Source organism: Ictidomys tridecemlineatus, chromosome 5 (assembly GCF_052094955.1).
Source record: "Ictidomys tridecemlineatus isolate mIctTri1 chromosome 5, mIctTri1.hap1, whole genome shotgun sequence".
Classification (NCBI taxonomy): Eukaryota; Metazoa; Chordata; class Mammalia; order Rodentia; family Sciuridae; genus Ictidomys; species Ictidomys tridecemlineatus.
Window position 1 is genome coordinate 189,044,119 of NC_135481.1, and position 21,756 is coordinate 189,065,874.

Below are 21,756 nucleotides of genomic sequence, written 5' to 3' on the forward strand. Positions count from 1 at the left end.
CCCAGTATTTGCCTTCCCGTGTGCTTCTGTAGCAATTCTAGAAGCAATATTTCCGGGTGAAAGGGAATACACGTTTTAAATGTGGTAGGTCACTTGACTTGGATGTGACAGAAATCCAGGCCTATCATTACCACTAGAGATCCCAGTGACGCCCTGATGTCCCCAGGCCATGAATACCCACAGCGCTTCCATGCACTGCTGCACTAAGCCTTCCGTCTTCTGCAGTGTGGTCAGTCTTGGGCAGCTGGCCAATCCCAGGCTGCGGAGTGTATGAGTGACAAGAGGGTGGGGTCCTGGACCAAGCACACAACTCCTCAGTCACGACCACCAATGACCTGGTTTCCCTTTGGCACACTTGGATGAACAGACAGTGGAGACTTGAGTGGCTCTGAAGCCCACACCCCCTGACCCATCTCTCTTATTTGGAAACAGTCTTACCTGTTTTGGAAAGCTTAAAGTCTTTTCACAGACGATTCTGGCGGTGGGAGGTGGGTCAGGGAACTCGTAGACTTGGGCAGCAGGTGGCAAAGGCTCCTCCACCCAGCTCTTCATCGGCTCATACACAGGGCCTGGGGGTGGAGTGGGCAGCACTGTGGGCACTTGGTAGGTCTCCTCTGAGTTAGTGATGGTTTTTTCCAAGCCTCCTGGGAATGGGGGACAGGATCTATCCTCAGGGGCCTCCGGGAGGATTTGGAGGCGGTTGGCAGGGGCCAGGCCCTGCCTCCCATGCAGCCGACACTTCCACCAGCCCTCGCTTTCCGGCACATTTTGCTCCAAAATGGTCAGGATGTCTCCTCTGGAGAAGGCCAGCTCATCGGAGCAGTCAGGATGGTTGTCATAAAGAGCCCTGGCCAACAGTGTCTGGAGGAGTAGGAAGAAAGAATCCACTGTTATTACGATTGCCAGCTACTCCAACGCCACAGGAACCTGGTGCACGCTCACAGTTTCTCCCATTTCTTCCTCCCCAGAGGCTACTACACCTGTTCTTTGCCTAGCCTACGTCTTTGTATCCCTGAGGTCTCAGGTGAGATGCCATGCTCTCAGGGGAGGTTTTGTGTACCCTGAGACCAGGCCAAGTAGCCCTAATGCAACCTCATGGTCCTTTTTAAATTTGTGGAAGTTCTGGCCTTGCATCCCAGGCTACCTGGGCATCAGCTCTTTGTTTGGAATTGCCAAGAAAATTTGGAGATTTGGAGAGTGTCTTAACCTGTCTGGGAAACAGACTCAAACTGCCAAACCTGCTGCAGCCCACTGGGACTCAGGAGCTGTGTGCTTGGTCCAGACCCCCACTCTCTCGTCACTCCTACCCTCCGCAGCCTGGGATTGGCCAGCTGTCCAAGACTGACCACACTGAAGAAGATGGAAGGCTCGGTGCAGCGGTGCGTGGAGCTTCCTATGAGTGGGCAGCTTCTGTGCAATCGGAAGGGGTGGCCTCTCTGGCCTCCCAGTTAAAGGTGCTCCCCTTTAACTCATTTTTACAAAAAGGTAGAACTTCCTAAAGAGCCCTGGGCGCACGCATTGTGAGAGGCCATTCCTACTGTGGAAATTTCCTCCTGTTCCTTGGTAGACCAGAAATCTTTAACAGAGGGACGATAGAACTTTTTCACTTATCCGAGGCCAGTGGGTCTAGAAGGTTCAAATGAAAAGCAGGGAACTGAGTTAGAGCCACCAGACACTGACTGCCCTTCTCCATGTCAGCGCGTGTCCCTCCACACCTCAACAAACATCTATTGAATATTCACTACCTAGGGCCCCTTCCCAGAGTGTGGGTTTTCAGAAACACAAATCTCTACCCCTCTTCAGTGGCTCCCCCGTGCCCTTTGGATGGAAACCAAAAGTCTGCAAGCCTTCGAGACCTGTATGAGCTTGCGCCTGCACACACTTCCAGCCTCCCGGGTCTCCTCGCTTCCTCACTGGTCATCCAGGAGCACCACTCTTCCTGGGGGTCTGAGTCCTTCACACATGCTGTTCCTCCATTGCAGTCACTCAGTGAAATCCCACACATCCTTCTAAATGTCACTTCCTCAGAAAATGGATTCCCTCACACCTTCCCCCAAACTATGAGTTTTTCCCATAGTTCTCCCCCAACCCCCCCCCCTTTTTTTTTTTTTGCACACTATCTTTCCCTGTCTGTACTTATCACATCTGTGTGTGCAATCTTCTTTAGTGCCTGCACTCCCGGACATGAGCTCCAGGCCAGCAGTTCTGCACCTGCCTTGTTTCCAGCTGCACCCCCAGGGTTTGGCACCTAGGAGGCGTTCGTTCATCAGCTACTTGTCAAGTTGATGCCCCAGCTTCAAGACTTTCGGAGGTCAAAAGCCTCAGCACCAACAGAAGAGCCCCTGGAGCAGGGGAGGAAGGAAGCTTCCTTTGACCCGCTCTCTGCCCACCCTGCGGATTGACCTTCACTAAGAATGAACATCAAGACATCCAGAAACCAGAGGCCAGCCCCCAGGCCCAGGGAGCATGCACACCGAGTCCCTGCCCTGAGCGTGTTGTGAGTAGTTTCCCATGAATGAGGGTGCCCCTCTCATGAAGGGAGCAGAGGGGACACATGTAAGGGAGCAGAGTTCAGAATCTATGACTAAAGGTCCAGAGTAGTCAAGTTACATGCTACTTTGTAGATTTCAGTTAAAGAGGCAAATGATTTCTATCCCATAAGGAAAGATAATCTGAAAGGCTACATTTTCTTACCTTGTAGGACTTTAGTTTCATAAATAGCTCTGCAATAAAATTCTAATATCCTTAATTAAATTACCTATGAATACTTAACTTCTCAAGGATGTACAACCTAGTCTTAATATCTTAATGGTTCCCTCATTGATTAGTTGATTAAAATCTTTAGCACAAGTTCACTGACTATGTGCAAGAGGGTCATGTTTTACCTTTTTTTTTTTTGTACCAGGATTGAATTCAGAGGTGCTTAACCACTGAGCCCCATCCCCAGCCTTTTTTTTTTAATATATTTTATTTTGAGACAGGGTCTTGCTAAGTTGCTTCTGGCCTCCCCAAGTTGCTGGGGCCACCTTTGAACTCCTACTCAGCCTCTCAAGTCGCTGGGTGTGGCATGTCATCCGACCTGGCATAATTTTACCTTTTTGACAATTATACTTTAACTGTTCTACATTAAGAAGGAAAAGGAAAATAGCAACCTACTTTTTAACCAGTCATCCCAATTTCCGTAAAATACATTCAAAGAGTCTGAAGAGAAGGATCCCCTGCTCCAAAAATTGTTTACGTTTGTCTAGAAACGAGAACGAGGCTGTGACAGAGCAGCTGTTGCACAAGAGTGGCTGCTCTGCAGGGTCCAGGCAGGCAGACGCTCTCTGGTGGGTTTGCCCCTGGTGAATGGCAGGGAGTTCTTCCAGAGAACAATGGGCTTTTATGGCCACCCACCCTCCTAGGCACCCACAGCTGCTCAAGATGGACAGCAGCAGTCTTATTATTGAGATATGGTGTATTTCCTGCTGATAGCCTGCTGTCTTGGGGACAGCAGGCCACGTCTTCAAAGAAAGTGAGCTCTCAGCAACAGGAAACCCTAAATATGTTGCCATGACACGAGCGTCTTCTATATGACATGTCCTTATAATTGTCAGGGAGTGTCTCTGAACAGCTCAAGCAGCTAATTAATAATGTCTCAGAATTTTAATTGCCAAAACCATCAAAGTCTGTTACAAAACAGGATTGGAACTCGTGAGAATTATGTGGGGAGTTCCTTGCCTGGAAAGGAGAGAAATGGTGAGCCAAGGAGGAAGAGCACCTGTGGTCTGTTGGGTGCACTGATTCATTCTATCAGAGCTCCCAGAAGCCTCAGGCATGTCCTCTCTTATTCCCATTTTATAGATGAGGCAACTGAGATCTAATGACTTGTGCAAGGCCACCTGAACTGTAATTGGTCTCTTCACATCCATTCTTGCCCCTTCCCCTTCCAATCCTACTCAGAATGCTATTTCAGACATGTAAATCAATCATGTTGCTCTCTTATGTAGAAACCCCTAATTGCTTAGAGCAAAACTTAATCTCCCTTGTGTGGCTTGACCAGCCTGGCCCCCTGCTCCTCCCTGACTGATTTCCTTCCAGCCACATTGTCTTCTGACCTTTCTAGAATGTTGCCACTGCAGGACCTTTCCCCTGCTGCACATCAGCCCAGAACACTCTTCCACCAGGTCTCTGCATGACTGGCGCCTCCAAGCTCAATGCTGAGCTTCTGGCACTGGGGATATGATCCAGCAGGTGCCAGCCAGGCTCGAATCCTGTGGGTACCAGCAGCAGCACACATGCACTGACAGCACACTGGGCTCCTGGCACTGTGCTGAGCTCGTCACAGACCACAGACGGAAACACCTGATGGCCACAGCTAAGGATGCTCCATACCCAGAATCTTGGTGACTGAATGAATGAATGGGTGAGTGCCTGGCTTCCGGGACTGCCCAGTCCTGGCTGAGATGGTGCTTTCCTCTCTTTGCTGAGTGTGGATTGGCACACTGCATCTAGCCATGGTGAGGTGCCCTGGGGATAATGATCACAACAGTGGCTGAGGTCAATTCACAAGGTATTCATTCATCCATAGCCTGTCAAGGTAGAAACCTTTGCACACATATTTAAGAGGACATATATTTATATGTTTGATCCTTGTGGGTGCACAGACATTTGGAATACAATGGAAGAAACATTCTTAATTGATTTTCAAAAAGGACATTTTCCCCACACTCATACAACAGCCGGGAGAGGGGAAGGAAAACCAATAAGCGTCCAAGGAAAAAGGAGGAGGGGCTTGGGCATCAAAGGTGAAGAATCAGGATGACGACCACAGGGGACCTCAGGGGTTCCAGGATGCAGTGTGCCCATCCTCCCTTAGTATGCAGAGGCAGGTGCTGTCTTAGGCAGTTCCCGGGAATCTGGGCGTTCACTCAATTACTCAGTCACTCAGTCGGTCACCAAGATTGTAGGCGTGGACGTCCGTATCTGCCAGATGCTCTGGAGAGGCTGTGGTGAGCCGGACCGTTCCTGATCTCAGGTCTTGTATGTAGGCTTTGGGGTAGGAAGAGAGGGAATTCCCATACTGTCTTCACAACAATTAATGAGTTTTTACTTCTCTTAAGAGTAATGGAAAGAAAATACAGGAAGTTGTGAATGACTGTGACTGAGGTTGGGAAGTGGAGGTGGGCAAGGGCTTAGGGAAAGTTTCCCTGCGAGAGTGGCTCTGGAAGCTTCTAGGGGGTGAGTAGGAGTTAGATGAAGGCGGGGGTCAGTTAGGCCAGAGGAAGAGAACCGTGGGATGGCTGGGGCCGGAAGGTGGGGTGTGAGCGGGGGAGTTGGAGGAACTGAAAAGTGAGCAGGCTGCCAGGAGAGAGATGCCCAAGGATCAGGGCCTTACTCTCTGCAGTGATTGCCTTTCCTGTTTGGTTGCTGGGTGGCACCAGCAAGTAGGCAGCCAGAGAGGGGCATCTCGGCCAGCATCAGCAGCTCCAAGCGGGTGGGCGGGGCTGTGTGTGGGCCAGGGCTGCTCCAAAGCCGCAGGTGAAGGGCTGCAGCAGCCTGGGGCAGAGTTGAAGCAACCAGGATCCTAAGTGCCTGAGAGGGAGGGACACCAGGAAAGCAAGAAGCAGAGACCTGACACCCGCATTTTTTCTGTTTCCTGCAGTGACACGAAGAGTCACAGTTCTCAGCAGAACCGGCTTGCAGGAGTTCGAGGAAAAGCCACCTGGGCAGCTTCTCTCCATCATCCTTGGTCCTGGGCTGGAAATCCCCTGGCCAGGCAGTGGACACCATCCCCTTAGCCCACACATCCACCAAGAGCTTCACCTTCTGTTTCCATCCCTTCCATTTATTGAAGGGACAGAGCTGCAGAAACTGTCAGAGCTGGGAGAGGGAGGACTGGACACCTTTTCTCTGTTGGCTTCACTGTGGCAACTGAGACTAGGAGACGTTAAGCCACTGGCACAAGGGCACACAGCAGCAGCCAGCAGAGCAGGGATTCGCCAGTTCTGTCTAACTCTGGAGCCTACTATAGGCATTTTTCCAGACAGCCTCCTTGCCAAGCCCAAGTCTGTTTTCTACTCTAATCTGCTAACTCTTAAACTAGATGCATATAAATCTGGAAGGGTCCTGTTTAAGAATCTCCATAGACAGGAGCAGCAAACTCAAATGAACGTAGGGGATGCAGAAAAATATTTACATCAGGTCTGCCAGGTGGTAGACATGTGGGAGTGGTGGAGACTGTGGCATGCATTGGCAGATTTCAAAACATCACCACTGGGGTCAAGTAAAGCACTGTGCCACCAAGTCCAGCTCACTGCTGTGGTCTTAGAGGCTGCACTCTCCTTCCCTTGCAAACCAGAAGTCAATAGCAGAGGGCCTGAGCATTTCCACTTATAACAGGACACTTCCAAAGCCCCCTACTGGGGTGCCAAGCCTGTGCTCAGCGTCCCACAGCTGGAGGCTCTTTCCCCCTATGCTGCTTCCTTCCCAAGAGTTCAAGATAAGCCTGGGCAAAATAGTGACTCTGTCTCCAAAAAAAAAAAAAAAAAAAAGTTAGTAGCTAAGGAATGAAGAGCAGAGGTCATGACATAATTTCCATCCAAATAGCCCCAGAATGTCATGTTTCCTTGGAAGGATAAATCATGTGATGAGGTCACCACCGGCAGCAGTGGGTAGTGAGCACCCCAAAGAGCTGATGGTGGTAAATGGTAAGAAGCCCTGAGATGCCAATGGCTTTTGGCCCTGGCTTCGTACAAAGATGTAGCCTCCAAGGTCAAGGAGAAGGTCTTCATTTTTTCCCTCTTTACAAAACCCTTCTTTGAAACATGTTCCTGTTTAGTATTTCAGCTTCCTTCTCACAGATCCCATGACTTATTTTCAAGAATTCTCAGTTTTAAGGGAAGGTGATGGACTTCTTCATTCTCCCCCTCTGAGGGCCATGTTTTTTTTTTTTTTTTTTAAAAATTACGCTGTAAATATTACAAATCCTTTGGTGTATGTGTTGGTGGGGGTTGGGGATGTGAATTGCTGAAGTCCTAGAAGAAGTTCCATGGATGAAGGAGCTCTTCCTCTGAGATCAGGGACACGGTCTATTTCTTATCTTTACGAGGGAGCAGAGCTCAGACTCAGAACATCCGGAGCCAAGGCGGGTGGGGGAGCTCTCTGATCATCCTCAGAGACAAGGTCCTTTGGGTTACTTGGAAATATTTCATATTATGTAAACATGAAGACAGGCCAGGAAGGATCAAAGCAGAGGCTTTGGCTTGTGAATATTTGTTTTTCACCATGTTTTAAGAGCACATCGTGTTGAATGAGAAGAAAACAGTTTCCAAGGGCATAAGAAAAACCCCCTCCCACCTTTTTTTCCCCATCTACTTCTCCAAAAAGAGAAGAAAGACAGGAGGAAGGACGAGTCTGGGGGAAAAGCTGGATACCTGTGTGACACTGTCTTGGTGTGATTTCTGTGAGATGACCTCAGGAGAGACGGGGGTGGGGGCTAGGGGGGTAGATAGGTGAAACATGCCAAGATGATCCGGCCAGGTCCCCACTTGCAAGCCTCCCACAGCCAAACAAAGTTCTTACAACTGTGTGTGCCAGCCAATGTTCCTTTCCTACACTTAACCAAAAAAGGGGGGAAATTCTCTTTACTGTTATAGATACACATTCGTGTCTGTTCCACCGGTTCCTCAGGAACTGTGTTCATTTTCTTGTCTATTGTGTAGTGAAGACCTCGCCAATGAGGCTCGCTCCCAGCTTCCAACCATGTGCTAGGCACTGTGATAAGTAACTAGCACTGATCATTTCACTCAATATCTTCAACCCCGTGAAGCAGGTAGTGTTACCTAACATCTCACTAAATAGATGAGAAAGCTGTAGCCCAGAAAGGGTAAATAAGTCATCTAAAGTAAGGAGGGTCAGAGTCAAGATACCAGCACAGGCAGTTTTGACTCTGGAGTCTGCCCTTCAAGTCTGCAAACCTCACGGATGGCAGGCGCACCTCAATGGATACTGGATGAATGAAAGACAAAAAGTACCTCCTCACAGGAGGATGGGAAGCTAACAAAATGGTACATTTGTATAATGGAACGTGATAGAGCTGCTAGGAAGAGCTAGATAGAGGTGACAGGCTGGGATAGAATGACGTCCAAAGTACAGGAGTAAACTTTTGAGAAAGAGTGAGATGAGAGACTATGCATGTGCCATGTCCCCCTTTGTACCCCTTGCAAGTACAGTGACATTATGGAAGGTTACAGAAGTCCTGGGGTTCCCTCTGCACAGGGCAACAGCAGTCCGGAGAGCTAGAGATTTTGGGATTAGAGGACGATGCTTTTGGTCCGTGTTCATTTGCATAGCTTGAATTTTTTGAGTCATGTCTAGATGTTCTGTTACTTGAATGTAAAGATTGAGTTTTCCAGAAGGAATCTCCTCTGTTGGGAGAGCATGACTCCTGCACTGGAACTGAAGCAGCTGCTTCTTGTTACCTTCTCAGCTTCCTGCTCCCGCAGGTGACAGAGAAAAACCTTGGCTCCCTGTTGGTCTTGGCCAAAAGTAGTTTGATTTTTGCAGAGGAAGATGTCTACCATATGGGGAACCCTTCCTCAACTGCTGGGGGACTAGTGGATCACACAACGCACAGCGTGTCCGTGTGCAGACCTGCACCACGCATGGCTTGGAAGATGTTGGAAGTGTCTGAACGGTTCTTGAGAACCAGTGGATTTTGAGTGTTTGCCTCTCCCCAGCAACTGGGGAATTGGAGACAGAGCCAGGGGACACAGAGAAGGCAGCAAATGACTCCCTGCTAAATCAGATGGGTCTACCTGAAGGGGCATGAAGACCTTCAGAAACAAATTTTGGCTGGGAGAACTTTCTAGGTTGCTCTTTCTAAACATTGGATGAGTCCCTAAGCAATGGCAGATGCTTACGGACCTCGCCTCCCTGGCCCTCCTGTGCCCTCTCCAGCCAGCTATAGAGCAATTTGGGTCTCCTGCACAAAGATATGGGAGGGCCAGAGGGGTTCCCACAGCAAAACATGTTACCAAGGCCAGTTAGTATGTACATTGCTCTGTGCTATATGCATGTGACCTTGGGACTCCACTGACGATAGCATTTGCCTACCTTCCCCCTCCTGGAGACCTACTTTTGGAAGGGGAACATTATCCAAAGCCCCCTGTCTTCTCTCGCCCCACCTGTCATTTATTTTTTTCTCCTTTCCCCTCCTTCATCTTCTCCATCTGATTCCCGTCTTTCCTTTGTCCCTTCTTCCTCCTTTCCTCCTCTTTAATCACTTCCTTTGTTACTGTCCAAGAGCAGAGCTGCTTCTTAACTTTTATCTTCCATGGTGAACTTCAGTGGCTTTCCATATCAACATTTCCACTTAAAAGTAAGATTCCATGAGCTATGGGGAACCGAGAGTCACTTAAAATAACCAAATGGTTTATTTCATAACCAGAACTTGCCCCCCAGAATTTGCAACCATGTTCAGTGATTTCCCTGCGACGCGTCTAATGTGGTGAGAGAACGAGGTCACAGAGCTATGCTGTCCCGACAGCTTCGCTCCAGCATCCGCATCTCATTATCAAAATATTTGGAATTTTTAAAATGAGGTGACAGCTAAGTAACTTCTTACAGCATCCTGCAACATGAGGGAGCTGTTGTAACAAAAGATGTAGCCAAGTCGTCAAAGGAGAGTGCTGAGGAAAAGCTCTGCCTTCCCCTGTGAGCGATATTGATTTGCCAAACAGGCTAAGGACACAGGATCTCAGTTCTGCTTTTGATAAAGCAGAAAGGGCTTGAACGAATAGTTCCAAAATGTGCTGAAAATGATCTACATCCCTTTAACTGAAATGTGATATTGAAACTCTTTCCCCAGCTACTTTTAGATACAAAATAACATTGAAGCTTAAAAAAAAATAACAAAATATACATTCAAAATACAGATTCTCTCTTTTTTTTTTTTTTTTTTGCTTCAAAACTTGACACTCAACAGCTTCCAAAGAATGAGAGTTACTTGAAAAATATCTTTAATGCCAACCAATTAAGGACCCTTTAAGCAGGTGACTCAGAGTCCCCAGCAATCAACGGTTGCAGGAAAAGGATGTGGGGGACAACTGTGTACTCACATTCTCCTTCATCTTGATCCTCTGAAGAAATGCTTTTCAGAGGTGATTACTTCAGACCCTGAAAAACTCCAGCAGTGTTCTCTTGGAGAAGGAAATCTCCCTGCAGTGGTGTGTGCAGAGTGCAGGAGCTCTGGGCCCTACAAGGCATGTGCCTGAGCGGTGCCCTTAGCAGCTGTTCTTGCCAGTTGCTCTGAGCTGACAGCAGCCACAGAGGGGCCAGGTGCATAGTGTGAGCCTGTGACATTCTCCTGGGCTCCCTCCCATCCAACTAGATGCAAAGAGCCGTAGTTGCTGGCTTATCCATCCACACAGGGACAAAGGGGAAAATAAACCTGATCCACTGGATGTGAGGAGGGAAAGGGCGGAAAAGGAAGGAGTCTTTGTTTTCCCAATGCCTGGGAAATGGCGCCTTCTGTGAAAAAACAACTGTTTCTCTACAGTAGCAGGGAACTCTGATCTATCCAGCCTTGAATTCTTCCTCACAGTTCAGATGCAAAAGCCACATATCACAGGGACTTCCATAAGTGGAGAAGCCACTACCTACTAATGGGACTTTGAGGAAGAGGTCCTGGTCAGAAAAAAATTCCAAAACCACCAGTGGAAATGAAACATTTTCTTCCCTGATGCCTGAGCGCTGCGGTGTACAGTAGGTCGGTGACTGGCCCAGGACCTGGGCTCGAGTACACATCCCCCTTCTCGTGAGAACCTGGCTAAACCGCGCTTGCAGAACTGCCCTGACCCGGAAGTTATTTATTAGGCACCTGCTGAGAAGGTGTGTGTGTGGGGGGGGGACCGGTGACCAGGTTCCCTTGGTCTTGGCTCAGGATTGAAATGAGGTAACAGTAAAGGTCTCCCAGGCCGTGGGGGAGTTGGTTTTCTTGGGTGTGGCCTGAGCTGGGCCCACATCACTGGGACTGCATTCTGTAGAGACCCTGCTGGGTTTATTCAAAGCCTTTCTCTCCACTGCCACCTCCAAGTCCACTCCTTGCAGGTGCATCCCCAAGTAATTATAAGACTTAAGACGTTTGGTTTGGGGAACTGAGGGTTCAAGGGAATGTGGGTCAAAGTAAGTGTCAAGGATTCTTCCTCAGCTCACAAGCAGCTCATGGAGGGAGGAGAGCAAGAGACTGAGAACTTCTCTCAGCCTCGACTTCTTCATCTGATAGGAGATGACTTCACAGGGTGAGCCCAGGTTCCTGTCCTGCTGCAAAACCTGCAGTTTGCACAGCTTCTCTTTCTCTTGCCTCTTAGATGATGAAAGCCGTCAAGGGGTTACAAGGAAAAGCACAGAGGTGATTTTGCATTCGAATTTCTTTTCCTTTCCTATTTCTTTTTTTGACAGTAAAGAGAGAGGACAGGGGGCTGGTGATGTGGCTCAGTTGGCAGAGTGCTTGCCTGGCATGCCCACAGCCGTGGGTTCAATCCCCAGCACCACCACCACCACCACCAAAAAAACAGGTAAGGAGGCAGGAGCTCTATTATCTGAATGGCCATGAGCAATTATGCCAACTTCAATTAGGAGAAAACTTGATTGGAGTCTGATTCCCAAGTGTGGCAGGTCTAGCAACCTCCTGTGGCCTGTTGTTTTAGAGATGATAGGAAGGTGGGAAGCTCTTCATCTCTCACTCTGTTGGTGAGAATTCAGGACGGCTCCCTGGGTGCATTCCTTTTGTTGTCAATAAAGGGACCACAGATCAACCCACCCCAACAGAGGAAAGTCAGAGGGCCACATTACTGGCGCTGCTGTTCCTCATTGACTGTTGATCCCCTCACTCTGGGAAACACCTCTGAGGTAGTGAGCACTCTGGAGTGTTCATTAGTAACTGACTCGGGTTTTAATTCCCCTTTCAACTGGGATGAGTTTTAAGTTCTGAACCCAAAGCAAACATTCCACAAAGCCCTTTTTTTTACTTGTTAACTGGACAGCAAACATCTCCAAGGGAGAGGCACTGCTATGAGTCTCTTCCCTCACTTTTGTTCCCCTGAAGGACAGACTGCTGGCTGTCCGCAATGGATGTGGACAAACAAAAGCTGCTCTCCACCCTAAGGAGAAGCAACACTTCAAAGGAAAAGAGCAGAACTTCACCCTTCACTCATTTCCTGTCCACAGGCGTGACTCCAGGGATTCCGAGGGTGCAGCCTTGCATGCCAGAGCTGGGCTGCTGTCCCAGGGGCAGGAGGCCACTGCATTCTTCTCGGTGTCACTCTACCTCTCGTGGGTGTGTGTACAGGACTCCTCTTCCTCTGAGCAAATGGTTCATGAGCAATACATGTTTGGAAATGGTTCCTAAAAAATTGAGTTCCCCTTTCTGCAAATTATGTTGGAGTCTAATCTCACTCGTAGCAGCATCTTTTCACCACCCTCCACCTTCCCCCCTTTTTAAGTTATTTCCCCTCCAGGTCCTTGTCATTTCCTCCCTTAGTCATCGCAGTTCCAAAATGACCATGGTGTGTGTCCCTAGGGTCGCTTCCCCATTCCATCATCACGTGGCCGCTCTCCTTGAATAGTTGGCCACAGGTGGACTTAAGCTGTGGGGTCAGTGGTGACTTTCTATTTAGCTGTTTCCCCACCCCCCTTCAATTTTAAAAGCATGTTCCGTAGGAAACACAGTGTTCAGAGAAGGAAGGTGATTAAGACCGTGAATCCTAATCACGCAGTGCATTTTTAAAATTAACTATAACAATTCATTAAACATTGAGAAAGGGGACCAGATACTTTTGTCTTGGGTGGCAGAACAGTGCCTGGCACACAGTAGGCACTCAGGGTTTACTGAATGAGTGGAAGACGCATGGACTCCCTAAGTAGTACGCAACGTGAGTAGTTAAGTACAAGCTCTTGCTCTTCCTTCTGCTCACAGGCCGGGAGAGTCTCAGACATGAACATTTTGATTTTTACAAAAGGTAGAGCAAAGGATTCTTCTCCATGCCCAGTGGGAATGGTATGGCTCTGTCCAAAATGGAAAAATGAAACTGCCCACCGCTGAGCCTTTCAGTTTACCTCCTGCCTCCGGCCCTTGCCCACCTACAGTCTGTTGCCTGGCAGCCGGAGCTATCTTCAAAAACAGGAGCCACCCTGTGTCATCTCCTGCCTTAAGTGGGCCAGTGGCTTCCTTCGCAATTAGAACGCACATCAAAGCTGTGACACAGCAAGCTGGGCCTCCGTGGGATTCTGCTCACCCCCCATCTCATTTCCGACCACTTCCCCCTTGTCTCTGCGGCTCCAGCCCTCTGCCTTTTTATGGATATTCTGCTGAATCTGTTTCCTCAGGGCCTTTGCACCTGCTGCTCCCTTGGTCTGGAAAGCTCTTCCTGTCGTTTAGGGTCTCCACAGTAGCCCTCTGTGACCTTCACTTCTATCTGATCACCCTGGGTTGTTCTCTTTATAGCAGGTGACCCTGCACCCAGGTATCATTGTGTCTATTTACTGGCTATCTGTCGTTCTTACTCCAAGGCAGAGTCAGCCCTGTCTTTGTCACCCAGAGCCCCAGAGCCCCACTACGTGCTGGTGAGCGGCTGAGCAGTGGGTGGTGGTGAGCCGTTCTCAAGCTGGGTATTGCATGGGGCTGTTTTGCCTTGTGAGATGGGTGAAGGATGAAGTTCTGGCAAGGCTGGAGGGAGGCCATGGGTCCTTGTGACCTTGACTTTAATCCAGTGGTGCAAGTGTAAAGCAAGCCTGACCGTGGGAGAAGGTGGAGGTCAGTTCTTGAGTCAAGGCTGAGTGGTGTCAAGCTGGGGCCAGAGAGGGGTTGGAGAGCCGAGAGTCAGGGATGGCCTCTGTTCCCAGACGCGGCAACTAGGAAGCGCTGGTCCTCTCCTCATTTCTGTCCTCGTGGTGGGGCTGCGTCACAAGGGCTACAACTACATGCCCTGTGACCTCCTGTTCATTCACACTCCACCACGGGACATCTTCTGAGCACCTACTGTGTGCAGGCCCTGCTGTAGGCACTAGAGACTAGATTGAATAGGCAAGTCCAGAGGCCTCCTACCTTAGGGTGGGCTTATGACGGAGGAGAGGACCCACGTGATCAGCATGGTTGGTGAGGACAGGCAGGGCTCTGCAGGGGAGCTGGGGAAGGAACCAATGTGGGAGTGGGTCTCCAGGGCCTGTGGGCTGGGCCTGCGCACGATCCCACTGGCCCTCTTTGACAGACTGGGTTTGAAATGTCTTGATCACCACCCAGAACCCAGTGTTGGGGGCTCTGCACTCACAAATGAAGCCTTGCTAAGCTTTCTTGCTGGAAGCACTGGGCAAGCCAAAGTCCCTGCCGGGCCTGACCCAACCAGGAGGCTGTTGATGTCTCTCTCTCTCTCTCTCTTTTTTAATTCTAAGTCTTTGCTTTGATCTTCCTGGAGTGGGTTTAAAACCATTCAATCAGAGCTGAGATGAAAAAAGGATCAAAGGATACCTGCTCTTTCACTGAGGCAGAATCCAAAATGTTAAGCACATCTAAAGGTTCTTAGAGATAAATGTTGGACCATTAGTTCTTCACTCGTGTGAACAAAGCCCACGTTTGAAAAGTGCCCTCAAGGCAGCGAGCACACAGCTGTCTTTACAAAAGAGAAAGTATGGACTGTGGGGAAAACACTGCGGAAAGGAGGTTCAAAACAGAATGGAATTTCAGAAATTCTCGGAAAGCCACTGATAACATATGTCAATGCCTATTTGATTTGGTTGTTCTACTTCAAGCCCTGGATATTTACCCCAGTGAAAAAAACACGTTCTGGGGGAAAAAGGAACTGCGTACAAAGTTGCTAACTTCAAATTGCCTCTGATGGTGAGCAGGCACAAGCTGCACAACACACACACACACACACACACACACACACACAGAGTTTGGGACAAGCGGGACTCATTCAGCAAAGTGCATGCAAACTCCATTTTCATAAATGAGGCAGTTTTAAACCACCAAAAATTTTAAAACAAGGACCCATGTATAAATGTATGATAAAATCACTTATGCTCTTCTTCTTCTTTTTTTTTTTTTTTTTTTTTTTGGTGGCGCTAGGGATAGAACCCAGGGCTTTGCACATGCTGTGCAAGTGCTCTGCACTGACCTGCATCCTCAGCCTTTTTTTTTTTTTTTTTTAGCTTTACTTTATTTTGCGACAAGGTCTTGCTAAATCTTGCAGGCTGTCCTCAGACTTGTGACCCTCCTGCCTCACCTTGTATTTTAGAAGTAACTTTCTAGTGTTTCTTGAGTGAATTTGCAAATGCAGCCAGCTGACTAGAACCTGATAAGCTGATGGTGGGATGTCAGATTTACCACTCTGCTGTGCGTAAGGATCTCTCTTGGCTGCAACTGTACTATTTGCTAATATTATGTTTATTTTTCACTGTTAGTCATAAAAGGCAAGAAGCTAGATGAGAAAAAAGTGTATAGTCTCACACGTGTGTTGATAGGGATACCCAAGGATCTGAGGAAACTGGGGTGCCTCAGTACTAGGAAGCGAAGACCAAGTCATTGCTCATTGCAATGTAACTGGGAAAGTCGCCTACACCACCAAGATGACTTGGGTTGGCAAACTGGCCTGGCCTCTAAATCTAGGCAGTGGATGCCTGGGTTCACAATGATTTTATGGTTTTAAAAGCACTATAAAAATAAAGAAAACTACGCAACAGAGATTGTATGTGACTCGCAAAGCAAGGAATGTGATCTGGCTTTTTTGCAGGGAAAGTTGGCTGACCCTGAGTCTAAGGGTCAGAATGCAGGGAGCCAGCTCAGGACCAGAGCCTGAGGTGCAGTCTGCCTCGCTTGATGCTGGCAGTGTCCCTGGAGCTAGAGGTCCTCAGGCAAGGCAACTGAGCTGTTTCCTGATCCGTGACAGGGGGATAAGAATAGTATCTCTGCTTAATGGAAAGGCTGTGAGGACATAAGAGAATGTAAGTGGAGACTCAGCAGGGCCTGGTGTATGGGTGTTGGGAAAAGGGCTAGCTCTTCTCACCTGCATAATATGAGCAGCGGGTTCCACAGGCATGCTGGGAATATCCGTTCTGTTATCTGCACAGATGTGTGTTATTTACAAATTTAAAGTGCCCTATATATTATTTAGGTAGCAAAAGTAGCACATAAATAAAAAGTCTAAGTCATCAAAATCTAGGCTATTTGGAAAAAAATGTTGATGTTTTGAAAAAACAGGTAGCAGATAATCCTAGATTAAGGACAACTGAGACCCAGATATAAGGTGTAATCCCAGAATAAATTGTGGGGTAGAAAAAAACAAGTGAACACACAAACCAACAAGATCCAAAAAAAGAAAAAAAAAAAAGGATAGTTTTGGAAAATGTGAATGTGGACTGAATATCCAAACGGCATTAAACAATCGAGGTAACATGTCCCTAGGTGGGAAGATGGTGTGTGGTTCTGCAGAATGACCTTGCTCTGAGGAGACACGGCAGGTCTTTCGAGATGAAGCACCATTATATCTGCCACATATTTTCAAATGGTTTAACTGTGACAACAACAAAGTCTGTGCCTATGTCTACATATATACAAATAGATGTAAGACAGAGTGCCAGGAACTGAGGAATCTGGGGAAGGAAACGTAGGGGTCTACTGAATTGCACCCCACCCCCCTTTTCCCAACACTTTGAAAAATTTCAAAGGCAATAGTTGAAGACAAAATTCTTCAGAAGCTTAGATATTTACGCACAATGTATTTAAGAGGGTATCACAAGCTACTCAGCCACCAGTTTCCCTACTGACATTATTATTATGGCAAGAATATACACCATGTTTAGTATTCCCCACTTAGTAATTGTTTCATTTATTATTTTCCTATTCTATTTAACATGTTAAAACGATACAGCAAGATACACACACACACACACACACACACACACACACACACACACACACCACACACACATCAACCCGAGCTTCACTTTCCTGTGTTTGAGTGTCTGTTCCTGGTAGCTACTTTAACTTCCTACATAGGGAATCTTTTTTGGTTCACAACAGACTTGAAATCTGTGTGAACATTGCATGTGGCTCCGGCAAGACCCAAACTACCGTGAAGACAGAATGTGGGTTCCAGCGTGCCCTCGACAAGGAGGCTGAGGCTGAGCCTGGGTTCTGCTCTCGGTAAGTGAGCAAAGAGATGAGCCAGGACACCTGTGAGCCGCACAGCGTCTTCAGGGTCCAGAGGAAGAAGAAGAGACTGGGATGCACTGAGGCAGAGGTTGGCATCTTGCCAAACAGGTTCCCTGGACACAGAGGGAGGGAGGGAGGCACTGTTGTCCAGCGTGTAAGCTGATCTCTACTGAAAAGTCGTTTCCACCCATCTGGGAAGCCAACCTGTAGGCAGCTTTACAGCCCGTGTGTCCCCACAGTTACACACACACTCAGCTTTCCTTTCTCCAACCTGCACATGGTTAGGATTCATCCTTTGCCTTCATCACACACTCAGAACTAAGAGCGGTTGCATCCTCAGCCGTCACTGCTCCCCCCGCACACAGACCCCACGGCTCACCTTGGGTCCTCCATCCCTGATGCTCGTTCCCCTCATGTCAGTGATGTGACCCAGCCGCGCTGAGCTCCACGGCTATCTCCGGCTTCAGAGGCAGGTTATGCAATGTCACTGCATGCTTCTGGCTGGTTCTCAGAAGCTGAATTCTATGGAGCTATCTATCTGACACATGGGAAATCGTCAAGAAGACGCTCCCAGTCAGCAAACTTTCTGGAAAGTGCGATAAGAGTCAAATGAGAGGGCTGAAGGAGGGGGGACCAGAAACACAGGCCACACTCCCTCCTCAATGCCTGACGTCTCACTGTGTCTATAAGTGGAGATTGTCACTCATTTGCTGTGTAAAACCACAGAAGAGGAAGAAAAAAATTCTTCTGCTTTACAGGATGAAGTTCCTACTTTGAAGTGCTCTGGGTAGTCATACAGGGCACTTTGTCCCTCGAACACTGTGAAATAACTCCCACCAGACAGACCTGGCTCGCTTCCCTGGTGAGAGACCACTTGGCAATATTTCTGGTGTTGGTCAGTATTCCTTCCTATTGGCTTCTTAAAACTTGCCTTATAGCCGGGCGTGGTGGCGCATGCCTGTAATCCCAGCGGCTAGGGAGACTGAGGCAGGAGGATCGTGAGTTCAAAGCCAACCTCAGCAACTTGGCAAGGCACTTAGCAACTCAGTGAGACCCTGTCTATAAAAAAAAATACAAAATAGGGCTGGGGATGTGGCTCAGGGTTGAGTGCCCCTGAGTTCAATTCCTGTACATGCCCCACCCCCACCAAAAAAAAATCTTGCCTTCTGACAGCCAGGGTAAAACAAGTCAGGTGGGTGCCTTAGAGGACCGTCCTCCCTCCAGGTGGCCTTCCCCATCACACTTGCCCTGCTGTGAGCCCTACACCCACCGGCTGCATTTGCTCACAGTGCTTGGGGTGAACATCTTCTGAGCTCAGACTGCAGCAAGTACTGAGCTCAACACCACCCTTGCCCTATCTCTGAAATCTCACCACCGTGGTCTGCACTTGAAACCATCGTGCTGGTTTACCTGAGTCTTCAGGACTTGACAAGTCTTTTTGCTTTTCCAGCATCTCGAGACAACCTGCTGTAGGACAGACTGCAAGGACACACCTGCGTTTTTATTTCATGCAAAAAAAAAGGGTATTATTCTTCCAAGCCTGGCCTCAGCTTCACCCCAGCCAGCTCCTTCTCCTCTCCTTGCTCCCCTCTTGCCATCACAGCACGTATTGGCTTGTCTTTTGGTTGGGTTGAGTGTCCAGGTCCCCACATCAGAGCGCTGGAATGTGTTTGTTTACCAATTGACTTATGTTTGGACAAGACCATCTATATTTCAAAATGTTATCCTTGTTTGAAATGAACTTTGAGGGTCAAGCAATTGATAGGCTGTGTGGATGGGACTAGATGACAGGGAGGGGACAATGACCCCACAGTTCCCTCACAAACCAAGATTGCAACCAACCAGGTCAGAGTAGAGGTGGGCAGAGAGGAGGCCTAGAGGAGGGGGCGGCTTCACCCCAGGAAGACTGGATTAGCCAATCGGTGGAGGCAGAGCTTGCTCCTCTACCTCATAGATTAAAAGACAAAACAAAACAAACAACAACAAAAAATAAAAAAACCAGGATGAGAAGCAGCAAGCACTGCTTAAGGGAGACAAGCAGATCCCTAGGAAGAGCAGTGGAAAGGCTGGGGCTGGAATGAGGCCTGGACTACAGAAGTGTTGGATGCCCTTGGTCTCTGCAGAGAGACAGTCACTCCCAGGGCACTGTGTCAATGACTGTAAAAAGCTGCACACAGTGGCAGGCCATCTGTTTGTCGACTTGAGTCAACATTCCTTAGGCCGCCCCTTCCCTCCTGCCTTCTGCGAACTCCACGGTCCTCTGTTGGTGGGATGGGTGATGCAGAATCCCAGGTGAGGACGATGTGGCTGCTTCATCAAGCCTGCGTGAGCCTCGTGTTGCAAGGGTGGGCCCTACCGGACCTGGGTCCTATGCTGCCAGGCTTATCTATCCATGGGAACAGAAATTTTAGATAGGGCAGTGTTAACTTGAGCATTCGTTTTCTACAATTAATTATCAAGAATTGATATCTCTAACACTTAGGGACTCAAACGTAATGTAGAAATCTAGTCACATCCAGAGATAACCACGGATTTTAAAATTACAAAAAAGCAAAAACAAAAACAAAAATCCATTACTTTTTTTTTGGGAAACCAAAGGAAGATAGCAGAAAGCAAGGGCTTAGATTAGAATAACAGGGCAGGGTTAACCTGTTTTGTCTCATCATCCCAGATGTGGGAAACCTGCACTAACTCAAATGTAGAATATAAAATGTAATAAAATTATATAACAATACAATATTGATTAATATAATTAAGTATTGAGCTCTAGATTATGACTTCCAACCTATTTTAATGCACCTGTGTCATTTCTTTGCAGTACTTGCAGAATTGAATGCCTGGGACGTAACAGGTTAAACGGCAGGGCTGCAGAAGGCCTCGCTCATTCATGTTTTCAACACCACGCAAAAGCTCCCCAGTGCACAACTTTTTGTTTCTCTTTTTAAAATGCCCGGAAGCTACTTTATAATAAATTACTCAATGTGAGGCTTTCCAAATAGGCACCCGTCCGTATGGGTCACTGATGATTTCCCAACGTTTAGACAGTGGTGAGCACATAGCACTCGAAAATCTTTGATTACATGAATACTGTTTAGTACTAGGTTGGTACCAGGACATGTCTGTTGGTATACCAATCGTTGGCATGTCTAGAGCACCACAGTGCCGCTTTCTGGTTACAGAGTTTTGTTCTGCTCCTTTAGCACCCCGTTCTTTCATGTGGTGAGATACTTTTAGCAGCAGGTGGAAAGGGTGCTCCATGCTAGTCTGAGCACCCAAACTCGAGACACAGTGATTGGCTTACACATTGGGGGGGTGCGGGGGGCAGGCGGGGGGTATGCCACAACCTTCAGGGCTGTTTGTCAGGTAACCAAACGGGGTGATGAGAGCATGGAGAAAAGACAAACAGACACACATATAGAGAAAAAGCTAGGTCCCCGTGGTTCACTAACAACCCGGGTTGGGAAGCAGTGACTACGAACAAGCTCAGCATGTTTATTATATAGGTTTTAACATCAAAAGGATTTATTGTGAGAAAGTTTCTTCAAGATAAACAGAACTGAAGCTGAGGATATAAATAGACCAATTAGAACTATCAGTTTGCGCCCATAATTCTCTACCTCCCGGGCAGCTGGCATCTGAACTCTAGGTCATGAACTGATAATTCCATGGCTGGCACGAAAATTCCCATTGACCAGGGCGTCACCACAGCAGCTGGACAGTCTTCACACTGAGAATTCCCAAGAGGTGCACTGATTGCCTCTGTCACCAGACAGCTCATGCACTATAGTTCATCCCCCACTCCTGACGGGGGAAGCCAGTGCTCCCAGGCAGGTTTCACTGTCTTGAAGGTACTTAGAAAGGTTCTGCCCTGAGATGGCCAGGAAGAGGAGCAGGTGGCAGGCTAGGCTCTCTTGGATGACTCTGCCACCAAGTGGTGTGTGTCTGCTAGAGAATGACACCCACACAGGGCCAGGCTAGCAGAGAAGAGAAAAAGAACCTCTAGAAGCACTGGGATCCGGCTAGGACTGAAGAGCAAGCTCTAGGTTCTCTGGCCACCTGAAGGGCTGGATTTCTGAACCCTGGAGGCCATGAAGTGCTGTTCCAAATGCATTGCAGAGATTACCTCATTTAGTCCAACTGCAGGCTTGGAAGTTAGCTTCTACTACTCTTCCTATTTTGCTGATGAGGAACCTGGTGGTGGTGGTGGGATATTAATTTTGCCAAATAACCTAGTTTATTCAACAAATAGACTGTAAGGATAAAATAGAGACTGTAAGGTGAAATCTAAAGATAAAGAGACTTACAGAAATCATCAGATCACAGTGTATGGGCCTGAACTGGATCTGAATTCAGAACAAACCATTTACCTGGCAGTCTAAACACTGAATACATTCATGATGGTATTCATAATGTTATGATGATTAACATTGATGTTAGCAGGTGTAATAATGTTATAATTTTTTTTCCCTTTATTGGTGTTGGGGATTGAACTCAGGCTTGCTTTACCACTGAGCTACATCCCCAGTCTTTTTAATTTTTAAAAATTTTGAGATAGGGTCTTACTA

General features: G+C 47.9%; 1 protein-coding gene and 1 long non-coding RNA gene across 2 annotated transcripts in view; one reads left to right on the forward strand and one right to left on the reverse strand.

The window, feature by feature from the left end:
* Cass4 (Cas scaffold protein family member 4) overlaps positions 1–17,934 on the reverse strand; it is a 33,385-nt gene extending 15,451 nt beyond the window's left edge. Inside the window, exons 1-2 of the mRNA XM_078051886.1 lie at positions 17,571–17,934; positions 439–861 (exon numbers count right to left, since the gene is read on the reverse strand). Coding sequence (XP_077908012.1) covers positions 439–861; positions 17,571–17,606 — 459 coding nt within the window. The 5' untranslated portion in view covers positions 17,607–17,934. The remainder of the gene's footprint in view (positions 1–438; positions 862–17,570) is intronic.
* A 1,246-nt stretch (positions 17,935–19,180) lies between these two features.
* Positions 19,181–20,193, forward strand: LOC144377618 (uncharacterized). Its single transcript, XR_013438609.1, has 2 exons — positions 19,181–19,483; positions 20,010–20,193. It is a non-coding gene; the product is annotated as an uncharacterized LOC144377618 (long non-coding RNA).
* The last annotated feature ends 1,563 nt before the right edge of the window (positions 20,194–21,756 follow it).